Here is an 18,416-nt window from a genome sequence, read left to right on the forward strand (position 1 = left end):
AGAGCAAACCAAATGGATAGAAAGGAATACTACTACAGGCAAAGACCCTGAAGTGGAACATGGTTATGAGATGATACCAGTTGCACTGCCTGACCATATTGTCTTGGGCTGTATGGAGTCAGAAACATGATTTTACCATAGCACTTGAAAATCAAGCTAATAAAACATGTTCAAATAAAATATTACTCTATTTCCTTCGTGTTAGGCTCAGAAAAATTTTACACTAAGTGAGATCAGCGTTCCCTCCTTTCAGACTTATCCGTTGGTACTACAAAACACTGTAAACAATATAACTACAGAGCAAGTGTTATCATTGTTCAAAAACACGAATGTTGTTTTCCATTGTAATATAATGAATACACACTGAGTTGTTTGCTTTTGGAAAAAAGTAAATGTTGGAATACATTCTATAAACATGGTTTAAGTTATGTTATAAAGTTACATTTTATAGGCAGTTTTACTGGTCTTATAGCCATCAGCCAAAAGTCTCAGGTGCTTAGGTCGGTGGAAAAATAAGCTACTGTCTGTAGAGTTTTCAATAAAACAGTCAAAAAAGAGGTTGATGTTAAAGAAAAACTAACATAGAAACTAATATTATTTTAGAGATCCATTTTTTTCTGTTTTACTTTATATTATTCACATTAAAATACTTTATAGGTTTATTTTTCTCAAAGGATTTAGGTTTTTTCCAAAACGTCAACTCAGTCTTCAAAGTTGGGTTTAAATTAAGATTGAGAAAAATATTTTTTAAACTCTTGTAATTTCTAATTATTTTTAATCATGTCTTTGACATTTTGCTTATCTATATTTAAAAAAAACTCAATTCATCCACCTAACAAAAAACTACTTGTACCCAAAAGCTATTGAAATAAAATTTTCTTTAAAAATCTCAAAAAAGACATTAACAATAGCGGAAAGGGACTCTTGAATCACCAACGAAGGAAAACTCACATTTTCAAAGGAGGCTACAAGTAAAACTGATATAGTCATCTTTTTCCAAAACATAGCAGGAGAATAAATTGCAAATAATTAAATTGGGTTTCTAGGCTGAATGATAACTTTTGAGAGCTGACATCTGATCACTGAGCTCACCTATTCAAATAAACGTAGTATTAGTTGGTCTGTTTTTCTTTCATTATATTTAAAGCTAGGAAAATCTAGATGGAATAACCAGTCTCTCTCACTGACAACTTTGTATTTTTCTGCTGCAAAGGAGCTCAATTTTCTTTACTCATTTTTTCTGTGTTTAAACAAACTCTAAATAAACTTTATATTTTTAAACATTTACGTACACACACCCTTATACACCTAACCCAAGAGAAGATAAGGTTAAATTTTAGTAACCTGAAGTTCTTCATTGATGCCAACATGGAATGCCTCCTTCTTCTCCCACAGCAATGTCACGAGGAGAATGACAGCCTCCACATGATCTGTCCCGAAAGTCTTCTCATCCCTCCACTTCATGAGCCTTACTCCTCTGAGTACCATGTTCTTAAAGTTTCACAAGGGAGCTGGCTCATTTGCTGAAGGAAATGCACACAAGCATGACATTAGCATGTCACTTTTAACACGATAATCCTCACTAGGGCTTCTCTGGGACAATTACCAAAATGTTCTCCAAGAATAAAGCAGGAAGATCCTGAGAGCAGATTGGAGAGTGTGATGACTGAACCAGTAAAATCATGCTAGAGAAAGAGGATCAAAGAGAAAAGAACACATCAACAGCAAACACTCTCATTCACTTAGACCAATCATCATGGAGGCTGAAGGACTTTCTGGGTTTGGTCTCAAAGAAGACTGGAGAAATTAAGGCTGATAAGCACCTGTTTTAGCTAACGAGATACAAACTTGTAAAAATGTTAAACCAAAAAAAAAAAAAAAAAATGAGTCTTCCTCCACCACAACCCCAGGCCACATTCACAAAAATAACTACTGTTCACTGTAACAGTAGCTACATTTATAGAATATTGGTATTCTATGCCTATACAAAAAGGACATATGTTTGTGTGTGTAAAACATACAAGATACATAAATAAATATATATAATTCACGTATATGGGTTCCTATATATTCATCTGCTATCTATCTATCTATCTATCTATCTATCATCTATCTATCTATCTATCTATCTATCTATCTATCTATCTATCATCTATCTATCTATCTATCATCTATCTATCTGTAGATGTAAAGTATACCCATACTACCCATTGCTGGTGTTATTCTAAAATGACTATCTCAGAGTTTGTACACATTCTTCTGTGAATCATCTGTACTGCACTGGGAGGATTGATGGAGAGGGAAAAGTTATCTAAAATAAGAGCAAATACAGAATTGGGTTTTTCTCCCTTGGAAAGGGACTGGAGAAATTAATATTGAGAAAATTTCAGAGGACATGATTTCTTAAGACATAGAAAGTAAAAGCATATATCAGGGGAGAGGAGCAAAACTAACATCTGTGGCTTAGAAATGAAATTGTGGCCTTTGCTGATCTCTCTACTGCTCAGGATGCAGGCACATCACCAAAAACAAGAGATCCAGACTTCCAGGAGTGAAACAACAGAAAACAACCAGTGGCTCACTGTGACACTGGAAATGGCTGTGAAGAACACAGAATGCTGAGAGTCAACTGTCCAATGGATGAACATGAGAAAGAACTAAGACAACCCCTCAATTTTCTAAATATGCCAAAGGAAAGCCTCCCTTGGGGAATGGCTGATGCTTGGAATATAGATGGCATGTATAATCATTTAGTTTACAAATTGGGGTCAGTTTGACATTATATGATAAGCTGTAAGGAGAAGAAATCTTCTTACCTCTCTACATTCCTAATTTGGCTATAAATGTGGTGTGCTGCAGGCAAGTCACATTGGCACATGAGAGCAGACTGTTAAATTCTCAGAAATTTTGTAAACCAGTTGTTAAACACAGGCATCATTAAAAATTAAAGTATATAAACTTTCAAATAAATAAATTTTATCAAAAACAAAAATATATTTGTCAAAACTCAACATGTCCTAATTATTATCATTTTACTATCATCTATGCTCTTGAAGTTATTTTTATCTATTCTATGGGCATAATGGAAACAATATGTCCAGCTCACTTTCCAACTTTTCCCTTAGTTGCATCACACTGATAGCTTGAGACAGGCTAAGGTAGAGGTATTAATACCACAAAAATTGGCAAACACTACAAATCAGGACTTCATTTGTTTTGTTGACTGTCTACACCACTAGTTCTCAACCAAGGTGATGTTTGCCCCTCCAATGCCTAACATTTGGCAATGTCTTGATAAATTTTTGGTTCTTCCAACTGGGGATTACTACTAGTATCTAGTGGGTAGAGGCCATGGATGCTGCTAAATACCCTATAATTCACAGGATAACTGTATTAGTCTGTTCTCACATTGCTAATAAAGACACACCTGAGACTGGGTTATTTATAAAGGAAAGAGGCTTAATTGATTCACCATTTCATATGGCTGAGAGACCTCACAATCATGGAAGAAGGTGAGTGAGGAGCAAAGTCACATCTTACATGGCTGCAGGCAAGGCAGTGTGCGCAGGGGAACTCCCAGTTATAAAACCATCAGATCTCATGAGACTTATTCCCTACCACGAGCACAGTATAGGGTAAACTGCCCTTATGATTCAATTATCTCCATCTGGCCCTGCCCTTGACACATGGGGATTATTACAATTCAAGGTGAGATTTGGGTGGGAACACAGACAAACCATATCAACAACCTCCCATAACAAAGAATTATTCAGCCCCAAATGGCAGTAGGGCTAAGGTTGAGAAATGCTGGTCTAGACCTAATAAAGTAATATGGAAAATATTAATAGTGGAGATTAAAGTATCATATCTGTACTGGTTACATTGGCCTATGTCTGCCCTCCTTTCCTATCATCACAGACAACTTTAGCTAGCCTTCTGTCTTCAGAATTTTCCAGGCAAAGGCAGGTATAACTTCCTCAATTCTCAAATATCCCCAAGCCTAACAGAACCCACCTCAGGTGATCTGGAGTGATCTCTCACCATGCTTCACTCCTGTACCACAATAGTATCTGACCCATGACTCCATCTGTTGCTCTTGGGGCCCTTTCTGTCTTACTTGGTGGAGGGAGCAACGTTAACATTCTCTTCTTCTATGAATTACCTCCAAATACAGCCTCCTCTAACTAAATCTCTATCTTCTACCTTCTATTGTATATTCTGGAATTAGCTAGTAGGATATGGGTCTCAGGACCAGCTTTGCTATCACATGGTAAATCTTGAAAGTTTATGTTAAGAGTGTGCATACTTAGCAGGAGAATGGCGTGAACCCAGGAGGCGGAGCTTGCAGTGAGCCAAGATTGCGCCACTGCACTCTGGCCTGGGTGAAAGAGCAAGACTCCGTCTCAAAAAAAAAAAAAAAAAAAAAAAGAGTGTGCATACTTAGAACTCACTGCTCTCAGCTTTGAGGCTTCAACTGAAACTTTAAATAACAGAAAAATTCCAAGGCAACAACCTATTATATATACTTGAAGAGTCCCATTGCAGGAGCTGGACAAAAGCAGGCTCTGTTTATAGAAAACCATTGATCAAAACTGAAACAAGTCTGATGTTCACTGTGAAACTATATAGTGGGCCACAAACAGGGCCTCTAAGGTTGTGCAACTCCACCTGGGAGTGGCTGATGGAGTTCAAACTCTTCAAAGTTCCAAAGGGATTCTCTGGCCTTTAGTATTTGGACAGAAAGACATTGTGCAGATAGATGACCCATGGATAGAAACCAACTAGGCATTGTGGGTTGAGTTCACTTACTGGAAAATTTAGGCAAACAGATTCAATTATTCTAATAGGCCAATCAATCATCCACAAGAGTAAGAACTTCACACTGGCAGAGGCTAAGTCTGGATGACCTGTTCAATGTGGTCACCTCCCCTTGCCTTCTCCCATGCATTGTCATGGAGCTCCAATAAGAGCTTCATGCTCCATCCACCTCAGTCCACACAGAGGTCTCTAACAGCCAAATGTTAGTTTTCTTTGAAGAACCTTTAAAAATGGCTATTTGCACAAGCTTCTTAAAGTCTAACAAAATCAAATAATTGAAATAGTAGAGAATAAAGTGAGTGGATTCGAAAAATCCACATCCCCCAAAAAAGAAATTCCGTGAGTCAATAATCTGAGAAAATGAAAACCAGAACTAAACAAGTAAACATGTTCTTCTTCCTTGTATCCAAAATTTAAGTAGATTGTCACTTTCTTCCAGAAGGCACTTCACATAGTAACCTTTGGTAACTGCTGACTTCACAGAGAGATTTATTGGAGGTAGGAAAGCTGTAGTCACTGCCTTGCCAAAGCAGTAAACATAAGGGATTTACTTTCCATAACAATTTACTTTTATATTTTTAAAAATACTTCAGGAAGAATATACATTCAAAGAATATTTCGTGGAAATGAGTATGAGATGCTAATTATAAGTTTGGGAACTTAAAAGATACCGCATATTGAACACAAAATTACTGTCAAAAACTGTCCTACCTGGTGGAACTGTATAACCATAAGTCATTGTAAGTTAAAAACTACCTTATTCCTTGCTACAATAACCAACAGGGACTCAACAGACATATAAATTTCTTCTTATATGGTGATTACCTAAATGTCACTCCTTTGCTTTCCTCTGAAGGTGTAAAAAAAACAAAGCCAGCCAGGCGTGGTGGCTCACACCTGTAATTCCAGCACTTTGGGAGGCCGAGGCGGGCAGATCACGAGGTCAGGAGATAGAGACCATCCTGGCTAACACAATGAAACTCCGTCTCTACTAAAAATACAAAAAATTAGCTGGGCATGGTGGCGGGTGCCTGTAGTCCCAGCTACTCGAGAGGCTGAGGCAGGAGAATGGCAATTAAGTTTTTATCAGAATTATTCCAAAGTGGAATGAGTATGGAATATTATTCAGCAATAAAAAGGAATGAAGGACTAATACATGCTACAACACAGATAAACCACTAAGTGAAAGAAACCAGGTACAAAAGGCCATATTCTCTATGATTCCATTTACATAAAAGATCTGGAATGGATAAATCCATAGAGACAGAATGCAGATTGGTTTTTGCCAGGAGCTGGGGAGAGGGGAAAAGGGGAGAACCTGCTTAAAGGGTAAAGGGTTTAGGAATGATGGAAATGTTTTGGAACTGGATAGCAGTGGTGGTGGCACAGTGCTGTGAATGGACTAAACACCACTGAATTGTTCACTTTCAAATGGTTAATTTAGAAATAAGAGAGGAGAAATAACAACAAAAAGGTTGAATGAGTAGTCACAGGATTCCCAAGTTCCCTAGCAATTAAGTTGTTTTCTTCAGCATAGGCCAGAAGTTCACCCAATACAGACACAGTGACAGATAGAAAGTCAAGGTTTAGACTAGAGAAAATCAAGATTCCTTCTAGTTTGAAACCATGATAGTCTGTGATGATGTGTCATGATCTCCAGAGCTCTTCAAATAAAAACAAAATTATCTCCTATGACCCACAAGTTCTGCATGGCCTCACTGAACAAACCCTTTGTCCCCACCCCACACACCCCCTACTCATGTCATTCCATGTTGCCTCTTGTTCTAACTGTCCTGCTTTTTTTCAGTCTCTCATACACACCGTGATCCCTCCCTTTCTCCAGACCCTTACACATGCGTTTATACACCCTACAATGCCCTCCCCTTTCTACCTGGTTAATTCTCACTCATCCTCCAAGCATCATTCCTTCTGAGAAGATGGCTGTCACTCATTGCACCAAGACAACAAGGATCAAATATAGTGGAACTAAGAAAAGAAAAGAGAATGAAGGAAGAAGTGACTGTGGAGGCAGGATGGGCAAGACTTAATGACCTTAGGGATTAAGAGTCACTGATTGGATCACAGAGGCTTTGCCAAATGCAAACTTATTTGCATTTATTTGACTATTTATCATAATTTGCATCATTTACCTAGTACATCTTATTCATACTTATATGCTATACATATATTATATACTAGGTATTAAAGTTTGTCTTCAACATTCTAATGTCCTTTCTTCATCTAACTGTATGCTGCTTAGAAACAAATCATATTGGGCTGGGCACAGTGGCTCATGCCTGTAATCCCAGCACTTTGGGAGGACAAGGGGGGTGGATCACCTGAGTTCAGGAGTTTGAGACCAGCCTGACCAACATGGAGAAACCCTGTCTATAATAAAAATACAAAATTAGCCAGGCACAGTAGTGCATGCCGGTAATCCCAGCTACTCAGGAGGCTGAGGCAGGAGAATCGCTTGAACCTGGGAGGCAGAGGTTGCAGTGAGCCGAGATCGTGCCATTGCACTCCAGCCTGGACAACAGGAGTGAAACTCTGCCCACCCCAAAAAGAAAGAAAGAAAAGAAAGAAAGAAAGAAGGAAGGAAGGAAGGAAGGAAGGAAGGAAGGAAGGGAGGAAAGAAGGAAAAAGAAAGAAAGAAGAAAGAAAGAAAGAAGAAAGAAAGAAAGAGAAAGAAAGAAAGAAAGAAGAAAAGAAAGAAAGAGAAAGAAAGAAAAAAGAAAGAAAGAAAGAAAAAGAAAAGAAAGAGAGGGAAAGAAAGAAATCATATTCATCTTTCTATGCTACATTTCACCTAGCCCAAAGCCTTGTCGGTGGTCAGCATTCTTTCTAAATAAATATATATTCAATGAATGAATGAACAAATCGTTGCTGTGGTTTGCTGTTTAAGTTTCCAGGTCTGTTAGCAAACCCCAGACTTGTAAAATACTTGAAGGGCTGTGTACACTCCTTCTTTGTATCATTCTTTGTGCACTGCTAAATCCTAAGCATACGATAGGGCTCAGGACATTTCTGAGAAAGAAACGAATGATGAGTGAATGATTTCAGGCTATCTCTCAAGGAGAATGAGGAGTTTATTCAAGCCGCCACGAGTTTCTATGAGTATAATGAGTGCATTCAAATGTAAGCCTACACAAAACCTATTTAGGTAAGGCAGGCAGCCACCCAACCTGGAAGGACATTAGATAGAGAGGATTCTTTTTTTATCATCGGTGTCACACTCACAGCTGTGAACTTGTGTGCAGCATAGTTCTATAACCTCAGGGGGACTGTCAGCTGTGGATGCTGAAAACACAGTTCTGCCACCAACAGCCCCTTTCTATTACAATGAATGACCCTCCTGTAGTTGGTGGTTGCAGTTTCAGCCATGGTGGTATTCCTGGTTTGTAACACATCTCTACCTTTCACTCACGCCATCTCCCCAGCACATTCGCAAGTGAGAGGCAGCAGCTAGCTGTTCAACAAGGTAGTTTCCCTATAAATCTCAGCAGGAAGCAGCCTGGTGAAATGGGAAGAACACAAGATTGAGGGCCAGCTCTTGCGTTCTGCTCCCAAATATTTAACAACTCCATGTTGTTATATGTAACAACTCCATGGAGACTTTAGGAAAGAGGAAGGCAACTAGTGGTTTGCTGAGCACCTATTCTGTGCCAGACACTTTGTATGTCATTTATTTAATTAGCATCATAGCTTTACCTTACAGTTAACATTGCCTCTTTTTCACAGCTGGGGCAACAGAGACGCTGAACAACTTGCCCAAGGCCAAATGTAGGATGTAATAGAGAATTTGTACCCAGGTTTTTCCGGTAAACTATTTCCCTTTTTCCTGAGCCTCAATTTTACCTATAAAAGAAAGAGATTAGGTGTACATGATTTAACACCTGCATAATTTTTCTAGAAACTTTTAACCTATTCCCTGATTTGTAACCATTACCACAGGAAGTAACATTGTAGCAAGAAGTAAAACGGAAACTCAAAAACAGGCAAAATGAAGAGATATACTAAATTGAGTTCATCTCTTTGACTATTGGATTATGGACAAGGCAGGTAATCTTCATACATCAACCTTGTGTATTGAATTAAAGATATTTTTAATAAATTCAAATATAACATTTTAGTGATTCAACAAATAATTTTTTTCAGATTTTAAACATTATGCTATCCTATTGTTTAGTTTGTCCAAAAGATAGGTGATTTATTGAAGCTATTAGTGCACAGTAATCTCACTTTTGTGCCTAGATTGAGACCTTTTAGGAAAAAAGTTTGAGGACTGGTGAATGGACACTTTTCAATGCATATCTATTAACTCCAAGGGGGAAAAAAACTACGCTATACTTATTCACTCCTATGTAAGTCAGTCTAAATAGAAGGAGATTAATGTCTTTCTCAGATGAAGGAGCTAGACAGTCCGGTAAGCTTGTTTCACTGGCACATAATAAAAATCTCTGAAGCCAAGGACCAGGCTGCTTTGCCTCTTTAGGTAAGAGAGGTGTCCTCCTCCTGAGCTCTTCCCCCATACAGAGGAAGGATGGGGATCTTCTACTTTATAAGTACCTCTTTTGGGGATTGCAAGCCAATGTCAGCTTTCAGAGACGCCAATCTGGCACTCACAGAAGAATTAAGGTCACTTAAGGAATACGTACAATAAAAAGAAGAGGAAAAAAAAAGATTTTGGAAGGCCATCAAAGACTTAAGAGAGGGTATTCCATGGCCAGGCAGAAAATGATAAAGGATCCGGGATTTATGTGCTTAGGAGAATTGAACCACACTGTTATTACAAAGCCATAACAAAACCCTGGCTCAAGTGCCATTCTGCCTGTAAGTGCAATTTCTTAAATGGAGACTAGATTCACAAGGAAGACTATGATTTGTTTGGGATTTTGCCCCCAAAGTGTAAGAATAGCTTAGGCATTAGGTATTCCTAATTTGTTATAACTTGTGAGCAACTGGCTAAGTTGGCAGCTGTAAAGAGGCTAAGACTGCAGTGGAGTCTAATAAAAACCCTAATAAAAGTTTTAAACTAGTTCACACATCTGCAGTCTAACGGGGGGGGTATTACCTAATATGTGCCATCACTGCAGCAGCCCCACCCCACACCGCTGGCTACTTGCTGGAGAATGAGGGTGGGGAGGGGTATTGGTGCAACATTTCCCCCAGGAAGAATTTACTGCTTCTTAGAGAACCACAACCATCTCCACAACCATCTTCAGATGGACCTTGAGGGGATTTATTTAAAGAAATATAGCTAATTCTCTAGGGTTCCCATAATTTGCACTTGCAAAAATTCTTTGAAAAGGGTTGAAGCACGCCTCTTCGATGTATAGATATCTTCACCAGGAGACAAGAAATTGATGTCTGGCATTTTAATGCCCCCGTGCAAAAATAATCAACTCCACCCCCAGGGCTTCAGCAGCAGCAGTTCAAAGAGTGTTCTCTTCCAAGTGCTGGGACTGCATGATTTCACTAGAGTGGAGGAAGAAGCGGGAAGCCAGTGGTAGGAGGTGGGAAGCCCAAGATTTCTTTCCATGCTTTGAAAATTAATCAAGAACCTTGAGAAAATACAAAAGGTAGAATTTTAATAAAAAATCTAAAGCTTAGTAAATCGTTGATATTAAATGCAAAAAAATTTCTTTTCCCATTCCAGAATAAGTATTGTATTTTTCTAAGAGAAAGTGTTTGTACCGTGAGCTGCCATTATAATATGTTTAATTAGGTGATTCTAAAGGTTATTCTAGCACACGCATAAACCAGTCCGCATAAGGCCCCATCATTGGCTCGGTCTTGAGAGAGGGTGGGCATGACACTTAGCTGCTAACAGTAGCAGCCTTCAAGGCCTGTGCCCACCAAGAGCACATAGATCAAGTTGGCTCTTAGAGTCTAGTCACACATTTATATTAAAAGGTAGAAAAGCCACCTTCTGGGACTTTTCCAGAGCTTCAAATAGTCTCCCTTCTCTCAGCTCATCAAGCTTAAAATGGTTTTCTTTGTTAGCTTTCAGCCACCCTTGCCTACCAGACTAAGGAGATTTGAAACCCCTCTCCCCAGGTTATGGAAGATACAAAGGACTTTTCAGTTCACCATATTTTCCTGAAAGAAAATCTCTCTGTCTCATAAAATCAGCCCCAAACCACACAAAAGCCTGGGGGCCGGGAGAATGAGAGAGCCCAAGCCAATTCTCCCATCAATCACTTTAACTCACTGCTGAGAACTGCGAGGTGTCCTGTGTCTGATGATTAGCATCAGATGATGCCAGGGTGCCAGACAATTAGCAAAATAACCTGCCTTATTCTAAGAAGGAGACTCATGGCAATGAAATTATTGTCTTAAAAATAAATGTGTTGATTAGGTCTTTGTATTTGTGCATGCACTCTCAGAAAAAGAAATAGAGGCATGCTTCTAAAAGGGGCATTTTCCAAGAGAATACCATCCTCCTCCTCTTGCCCAGCCCCATCCACCCAAAAAACAAAGCATTATTACATTCAATCCACTAGGGAACAACAACCAGAAGTATGTTAATTCTACTTATAATCTCCGTTCTATAGTTATGCTTGTCATCATCTTTTTTTTCCTGTTCTCTAGAGGAAAACTAGAATTGCCTGAATTTGAGCTATTATTTTCTGACAATTTTAAATCACAGAACATTTCTTCTTCTGCAATGTTTTTATTTGTTCTGTTTGCACATCAAGTAGCCTGTTTCCTCTAAATAACACAGTATTTACTCTAACACAACAAGTAGCCTGGGTGAGTCCAGTTCTGTTCTCATTTGCCTTAGGGGTATCTGAGGTACTGGCTTCAGGTTGTCAGGAAGAGACCCCATGAGGGTTCAGGAGGTCAACATCTGAACTACATCTGGGGCCTTTGGATTAGTATCTACACATTTGGGTTAAGACACTTTCAAAAAGGGATGCATGGAAGTCACTCACATTGTAGCTAGTATTATCCACATTGAGTGAAGTAGTTGGAGTTTAAGGAGGGTCATTCACACAGGTGGTAGAAGAGCTAAGATTCAAATTCAGATCTGCTTGGTTCTAGAACCTGAACACTCAAGTCCTTCGTGATACATCTCCCCTATTAATAACATGTAACAGACCCAGAATTTCTGGCTCAATGCTCCAGAAAGCAAGGCAACTCTAGGATAAAGGGCATTCCCTTGCCTTCTCTAACTGCAACTTGCAACTACACCCAGTTTCCCCCACCCTCGGCCCTAGTGCATTTTCTAGCCAAGAGACATACATGTGTGACTCCGAGACATGGTGTCCAAAGAGGACTGGAGCAGAGGCATTGAGCAGGTTCTTTGAGGAGGTACCTACCAGTCTACAGGTGGGAGTCAGGCAAGAGGAAGGGCTGGGGCAGAGGAACTAAGCCAGGTGGGAAGTGGAGCCCAGTATAGGCTGCAACAACTACATGTGGTAACTGGCCCCAGACATCGTGGAGAGGAATTAATATGTATTCAAGAACACTGCCTTTCCATAATAGAAGATATTTCATTGCCAATTACCAAGAATGTCTTGAAGTGTCAGCACTGGGCTTGGATGAGGACTCTGGCCAAATAAAACTTTTCCTGGGGCTTGTTACCATTATTTTTCAGTGGCAATAGTGACTCAGAAAACAATCTTTAGAAATATTTTTTTATCACCTAGATCTGCTCAGTCAAGTGTCCTTCTGTTGTGATGCCGCTACTCCTGAGCTGGGCCCATGTTCTTTCCAGTTTTCTGAGGTCACTATATTGTGCTATTTAGAGGAAACAACAGATACATACCATACTCTATTCCAGGCTACAGCTTCAGTCCCACGACTCCAGCCAGGAGGCCCTCAACCCTGGCTGCAAATTAGGATTATATAGAGGAGACTAAGATCAGCATGAATGTCATTGTAAAACAAAATAAACATGTCTAGTGTTCTTAGTAAAGAATGATTACAAAATATGACCTATTCACACATTTAGATAGGATTCATCTCTATACATGCCCCAAACCTGTAACAAAACTATTAAAAATTAGTCCATGATGCATTGTTTTCACTAGAAAGCCAGCTATGATATATGGTACAAACGAGCAAAAATTGAAGCTCTGAGTTCATATTAAAGATGATTGCGTGTAATTTCATCTGCCCTCTGCCCTCCATGTCTCTCAAATGATCGGTGGGAAGCTATAATACACATTTATCCACAATTACAATGCTATTGAAATAAAGAAAATATTGTAGACAAAGAGTTTTTCAATTTTAAAAGCTGGAAGGTTATTTGCTTACTTCTTATCCATATATATTTAATTAGATGTGGATGCACCTGCTTGGCCATTTTGTACACAATTTGATTTTACAGTGCCTTCATAAAAATAAGAAAAGAGTGGCCCCTCTGGATGACTTCTTAGCAAGAGGAAGATACTTTTTTACAGAAGAAGAAGGTGGTGCCTACCCCCTTCTTCCAGGTAGGACTGAGCACAGCCTGGATCACATCCCCCACTCATTCCCTCCATCCGGCATTTATAGGCAGGGTTTGGAATGTGCAATCCTAAACATGTAACCCCAAAGGATCGCCCACATTCAATTCACAATTATTCTTTTACCCAGCATCATTCGATGGAAAATCTCCAGGAAACATTTCAGAAATCGGTCATAATTTTCAGTTGAGACTAAGTTTGGGAAGTTTCTAGCATTCAATGAGAAGAGACCAGGGATGCTAGACGCCTTACGATGTTCAGGGAAGAATCAAACTACAAAAAATTGTTCCACACCTTCAGATTAAAAAATATATATATATTTAAAACACTTTTAACTGGTACAGTTACCTGAAGCTTGACCCTAATTCCTTTATAATTAAATTAAGTAATCTATTTAATAGTTTGTATATATATTAATTTTCCAACAGTGCAGCTACTGTATGAATGAAGAGAAGACTGTACATTGTCACCTTACAAATATTTGCTCAACATTTTGGAAAATTATGCCACCAAGAGAAACTCAGGTCATAGGATTTTTGTTTCTAATACAAGATATACTTGTAATTGTTTATACTAGTAGTTGTTCCATTCATGATGATTGAACATATGTATACATATATATCTTTAGATCTTGTTTCAAAATATCAAATATAAGATAATAGCAACAAGATTCAGCTGACAATTTGAAATTGGATTATGTAGCTTTGCCCATAAAAGAGAAGTTATGGAAATGCCTTCTCTCCCAATGTGTTTTTTCTAATGAAGTAACAAAGTCACGAAGATGAAAGAAACATTTTACAAAGAAACATCGTAACAAAGTTGTCAAAAGTATGTCACATTTCCAAGGGATCTTGTCCCTGGAATACTCACAAATAGCCTTTTAATCAAAAAAAGGATGAATCTTAGCAATAGAAATGATTGCTAAATTGTGGTAAGCTACACAATATTGGAGAAAAGCTGACTTTACTAGCTATGCAAGAATTTAGTAAAATCATCATGGAAAAGATGCAAATAATTTTTTTTTTACTTTTCTTTTGAGCAGTGTTACTGTGTCAAGAAGAGTTTATGGCAGTGTTGAAAAATTAGCCATGTAATGAACTGCAAGAAGTTTTTATATCAAGTATATGAAAGCATCTTGTATGATAATGAAGATTTACTGCTCATATACAAAGGAATCTGCAAGGAAAAAAAGAGTTGTAGATAAACTAGCATTTTCAAAAGAACTGATCAAGTACAAAAAAAGTATGTCAGTAGTTAGAATTCTTAAAATATATTAAACAGAAAAATAATTTCCTTTCCAGTCATTGATTGTACCATAGAAAATGGGATCAGCTATGATTTGCCAAAAAGGCTTTGTAAACAAATTCAAATACCACCACGTTTTAGCAGTTCCTTCTATTTTTCATCAATGACTAGTAGGTAAGAATCTTGGTGAAACATTTCAAAAATCATTATATTGTTTAGTCTTAAATTAATAAAATTAAGACATCTATGAATTATTATTTAGAAACCTATGAATTGACAAAAATATTAAAAATGTTATCCAATGTAATAAGTAATCTTTTCTTATAAGTAAGATAGCTCTTCAAAGGGAACTGCTTATCAATTTTATGCTTACTATTTGACAGTGTTATAGAATTATTTCATCATTGATAAATTAGTGACAAATACAATACCAAAATTAAAATGTTGAAAAATGTTGTATTTATTTTTTAGAGATAGTTGTAAAGTTAAATAAGGTAATTTTGAGATGCAAGGAAATGAAATCAATCACATCAATGTGAAAGAAATATTTATGGGAATTATCAAGAAACTTAGATTTCTTTAAAATAATCTTTGTCACTGAACATTTTTATTATTCTTCTTTCCAGCTACCGAATGAAGTTAAGTGTAATACTATTTGGAAATGTATTACTCTCATATGGATGCTACCAAAAGATGAAATGTAACTATCTGAATGAATTAGTGATTAATGCATGATCTATTCATTTGAAATGGAAAAGGGGCATGTCAGCCAACATTTACAGAGTTCCCTGAGGGCAGAAGAAAGGACAGGGGCCCAAGAATTTAATCATTCTAATCACAAAGTTAACCCACTCCTTTTCTTGTTTGATTTTTTCAATTTTAATATAATGTTTAATGAATAATATGTTTAATGAAAATAGTTTTAACATCTTTTAACACTTATTCAATCTTTCTCTTAATCTGTTTAAAGGACTGATGTCTACATTGCCAGGGCATATAGCTGTTACATATTATAATCCCTTCTTTTTAACCCTCATTTGGTTCTAATTCTATAAGTAACTATATATTTAATGCTCACCACCAGTACTTGTCATGATTATCGCTAGTGATTTTGGTTATGTGATGCTCATTCTTTAATACTTTCCTTCAAGTGTTCATGGGATGGAGACATCCGAAGTTCTTGCCTGTTCATAACAGTTGGCTTCTCCTCTTTACAGTTAAAAATCCCTTTTGTATCACACCTTGATTATGTCGAAAAATTTCTCTAGAATACATCCTAGTGTTGATCGTCTCGCTTAATATTCTCAGGTGTGTGATATATTCTTTCAATATGCAGTTTCTATTATTGTTGTTGCTGTTTTGGAAAAGTTCCTCCAATTATACTGTTAGGATTTGTCCTGTCTCTTGGCTTTTATTCAGTTCTTCAGGGACTCCTTCATTTGCATTTTTTTAATTTGACCTCTGTTCAATCTTTGTCACTTTCCCTTGAATCTTTTTCAAATGTCTCATTGTTAGTGTTAAAATTTTAGACTATTCCATAATCTTCATCTATTTTTCCATAAGGCATTATCTGTTGTGTGTATTCACTCATGTTTCTCCTGCAAACCCACTTCTTTAAAGAAAGAAGTTGAATTACTTATTAGAGCATTTTGAACCTCATATTTAGGGAGAACAAGTTTCAGTGCTACATCACAGTTACTACAAACTACAGTTGTTATAAATATATTGCAATGGTCAACTGTAAAGAAGCCTTAAAACATACAACGAATATAAACAGTGTGAACAAATTCCAAAACAAATATTATCAAGTTGGTGGAGTCACATGAAACAAATATACTTTTGTTTTAAGGATTATTTTTAAAGTCTTTCATGTTATTGCTACTCTATATATGTACAGTATATATGTATTGTAGCTTAATGATAGGAAATTTGTGCTGCAAAAAAATGTGTATTTATTTTGTTTGGGTTGTCCATTCTCTTCTAAATGTAGTATTTACTGAGCCAGTTGTTATCTTTGAAAGTTAGAATCACAGGTAGTTTATGTTTTCATTTAAAACATTATATTTCATTTAAACGTGAATCTCAACTTATCACAGTCTGCCTTCAAGTAACGTTATACTCACTTCACAAGTTAACACAAGAAGCTTACAGCGGGATTTCTTCATTTTCCCCTTGCTCTTTGTGATATTATTGCCATTTATTTTTCACTTCTATATATGTTACAAACACCACACTACCTTGTTGTTTGCTTTATATAGTCACAAACATTTGGAGAAATTGAAAGACGAGAAGTCTTTAATATTTGCCTCGCATTTACCGATTCCAATGTTCTACCATGTTGATCAAGTGTCTCAGTGGTATCCTTCACCTTCAGACAAAATAATATACGTTAACATTTCTTGTAATACTTAGTGAACAATTCCCTCAGCTTTTGATTGTATGAAAATGTCTTTTATCATCTCTATTTTTTAAAGATGTTTTTGCTGGTTGAGGATTCTTAATTAGAGGGTCGTTTTTCTTTCCTCGCTTGTCTTCTGGCTTGCCTTGTTTCTGATAAAGTCAGTGCTAATTGTTATCTTTGTTCCTGGCACACAATGTGTCTTTTTTCCTCTGGCTGCTTTTGAGAATGTTTTCTCTTTCTCACTTATTTTCAGGAATTTTATTATAAGTGCCTCTTTCTTTTAAAACAAAAATTCTAGGTTCAGGGGGCCATGTGCATGTTTGTTATATAGTTAAACTCATGTCACAGGGGTTAGATTCTTTGTGTTTGTCCTACTTGGGGTATGTTGGATTTCTTGGACCCGTGTGTTCATAGTTTTCATCATCAGGAAATTTTTCGAGCATTACATTTTCAAATTTTTTGTATTCTTCTCTTTTCCTAGGACCCCAGTTTACATATTTGTTAGACTTCTTACGTTATCACAAAGCTAAGTGAGAATCTGCTTTTTCTTTCCATCTTTTTCTTTCCATGCTTCAGTATGGAAATCTTCTATTGTTATGTATTAATGTTCATTGATTTTTTTCCTCCAGTATCTCTTCTGCTATTAAGCCCATCCAGTGAATTTTTTTCTTTCAGATATTGTGCTTTTCATCTCTTTTTTTAATCTCTATTTTACATGTATATTTTTATTTAAATGCTTATTAATTCCAACATTTCTACAATTTCTGAGTCTATTTCTATTAATTATTTTTTCTCCAGATTGTGAGTCATATTTTCCTGTTTCTTTGTGTCAAGCACATTTTGATTGATGTGATTGGATTGCTGATTTTTTTAAATTTTGTTGTCTTTCTTTAGAGATCATTGAATTTTTGTTCCAGCATCAATTAAATTATTTGAGGATTAGCTTGATTCTTTTGAGTCTTGTTATTAAGCTTTGTTAGGTCAAGCCTTGAGTAACTATGTGGGGGCTACTCCCAAGACATGGCTTTGCTAGGGTCTCTGCTGAATGTTCTAAGAGTTTAATGAGATGTTTCCACTTTGACTATACTAAATTCAAACCTTACCCACTTCTCAGCCCTGTGCATGCTCTAGTACAAGTTTGTCCAACCTGCTGCCCATGGGCTGCCTGCAGCCCAACAGAAACCCATAAACTTTTTAAAAACATTTATAAGATTGGTGATTTTTTTTTATTTTTTATTTTTTATTTTTATTTTTATTTTTTTGCACATCGGCTATCATTAGTGTTAGTGTATTTTATGTGTGGCCCAAGACAATTTTTCTTCTTCCAGTGTGGCCCAGGGAAGGCAAAAGATTGGACACCCCTGCTCAAGCCCAAAGATGGGACACCCTTGCTCAGTTTCTAGTTCTTGGGTGCTTGTTCTTTCCCCCATAGTTGTTTTTCTCTAGTCTCAGGGAGTTACATCCTAGATTCAAAGGGACATTTGATGTAGATTTCT

The 18,416-nt window shown here is 37.1% G+C and overlaps 1 protein-coding gene across 1 annotated transcript in view; it reads right to left on the reverse strand.

The window, feature by feature from the left end:
- Positions 1-18,416, reverse strand: part of LOC116457834 (uncharacterized) — a 114,957-nt gene that overhangs the window by 31,042 nt on the left and 65,499 nt on the right. The window contains exon 2 of the mRNA XM_032137314.2: positions 1,345-1,523. Coding sequence (XP_031993205.1) covers positions 1,345-1,488 — 144 coding nt within the window. The 5' untranslated portion in view covers positions 1,489-1,523. The remainder of the gene's footprint in view (positions 1-1,344; positions 1,524-18,416) is intronic.

The sequence above is a fragment of the Hylobates moloch genome, unplaced genomic scaffold, assembly GCF_009828535.3.
Source record: "Hylobates moloch isolate HMO894 unplaced genomic scaffold, HMol_V3 SCAFFOLD_18, whole genome shotgun sequence".
Taxonomy (NCBI): domain Eukaryota; kingdom Metazoa; phylum Chordata; class Mammalia; order Primates; family Hylobatidae; genus Hylobates; species Hylobates moloch.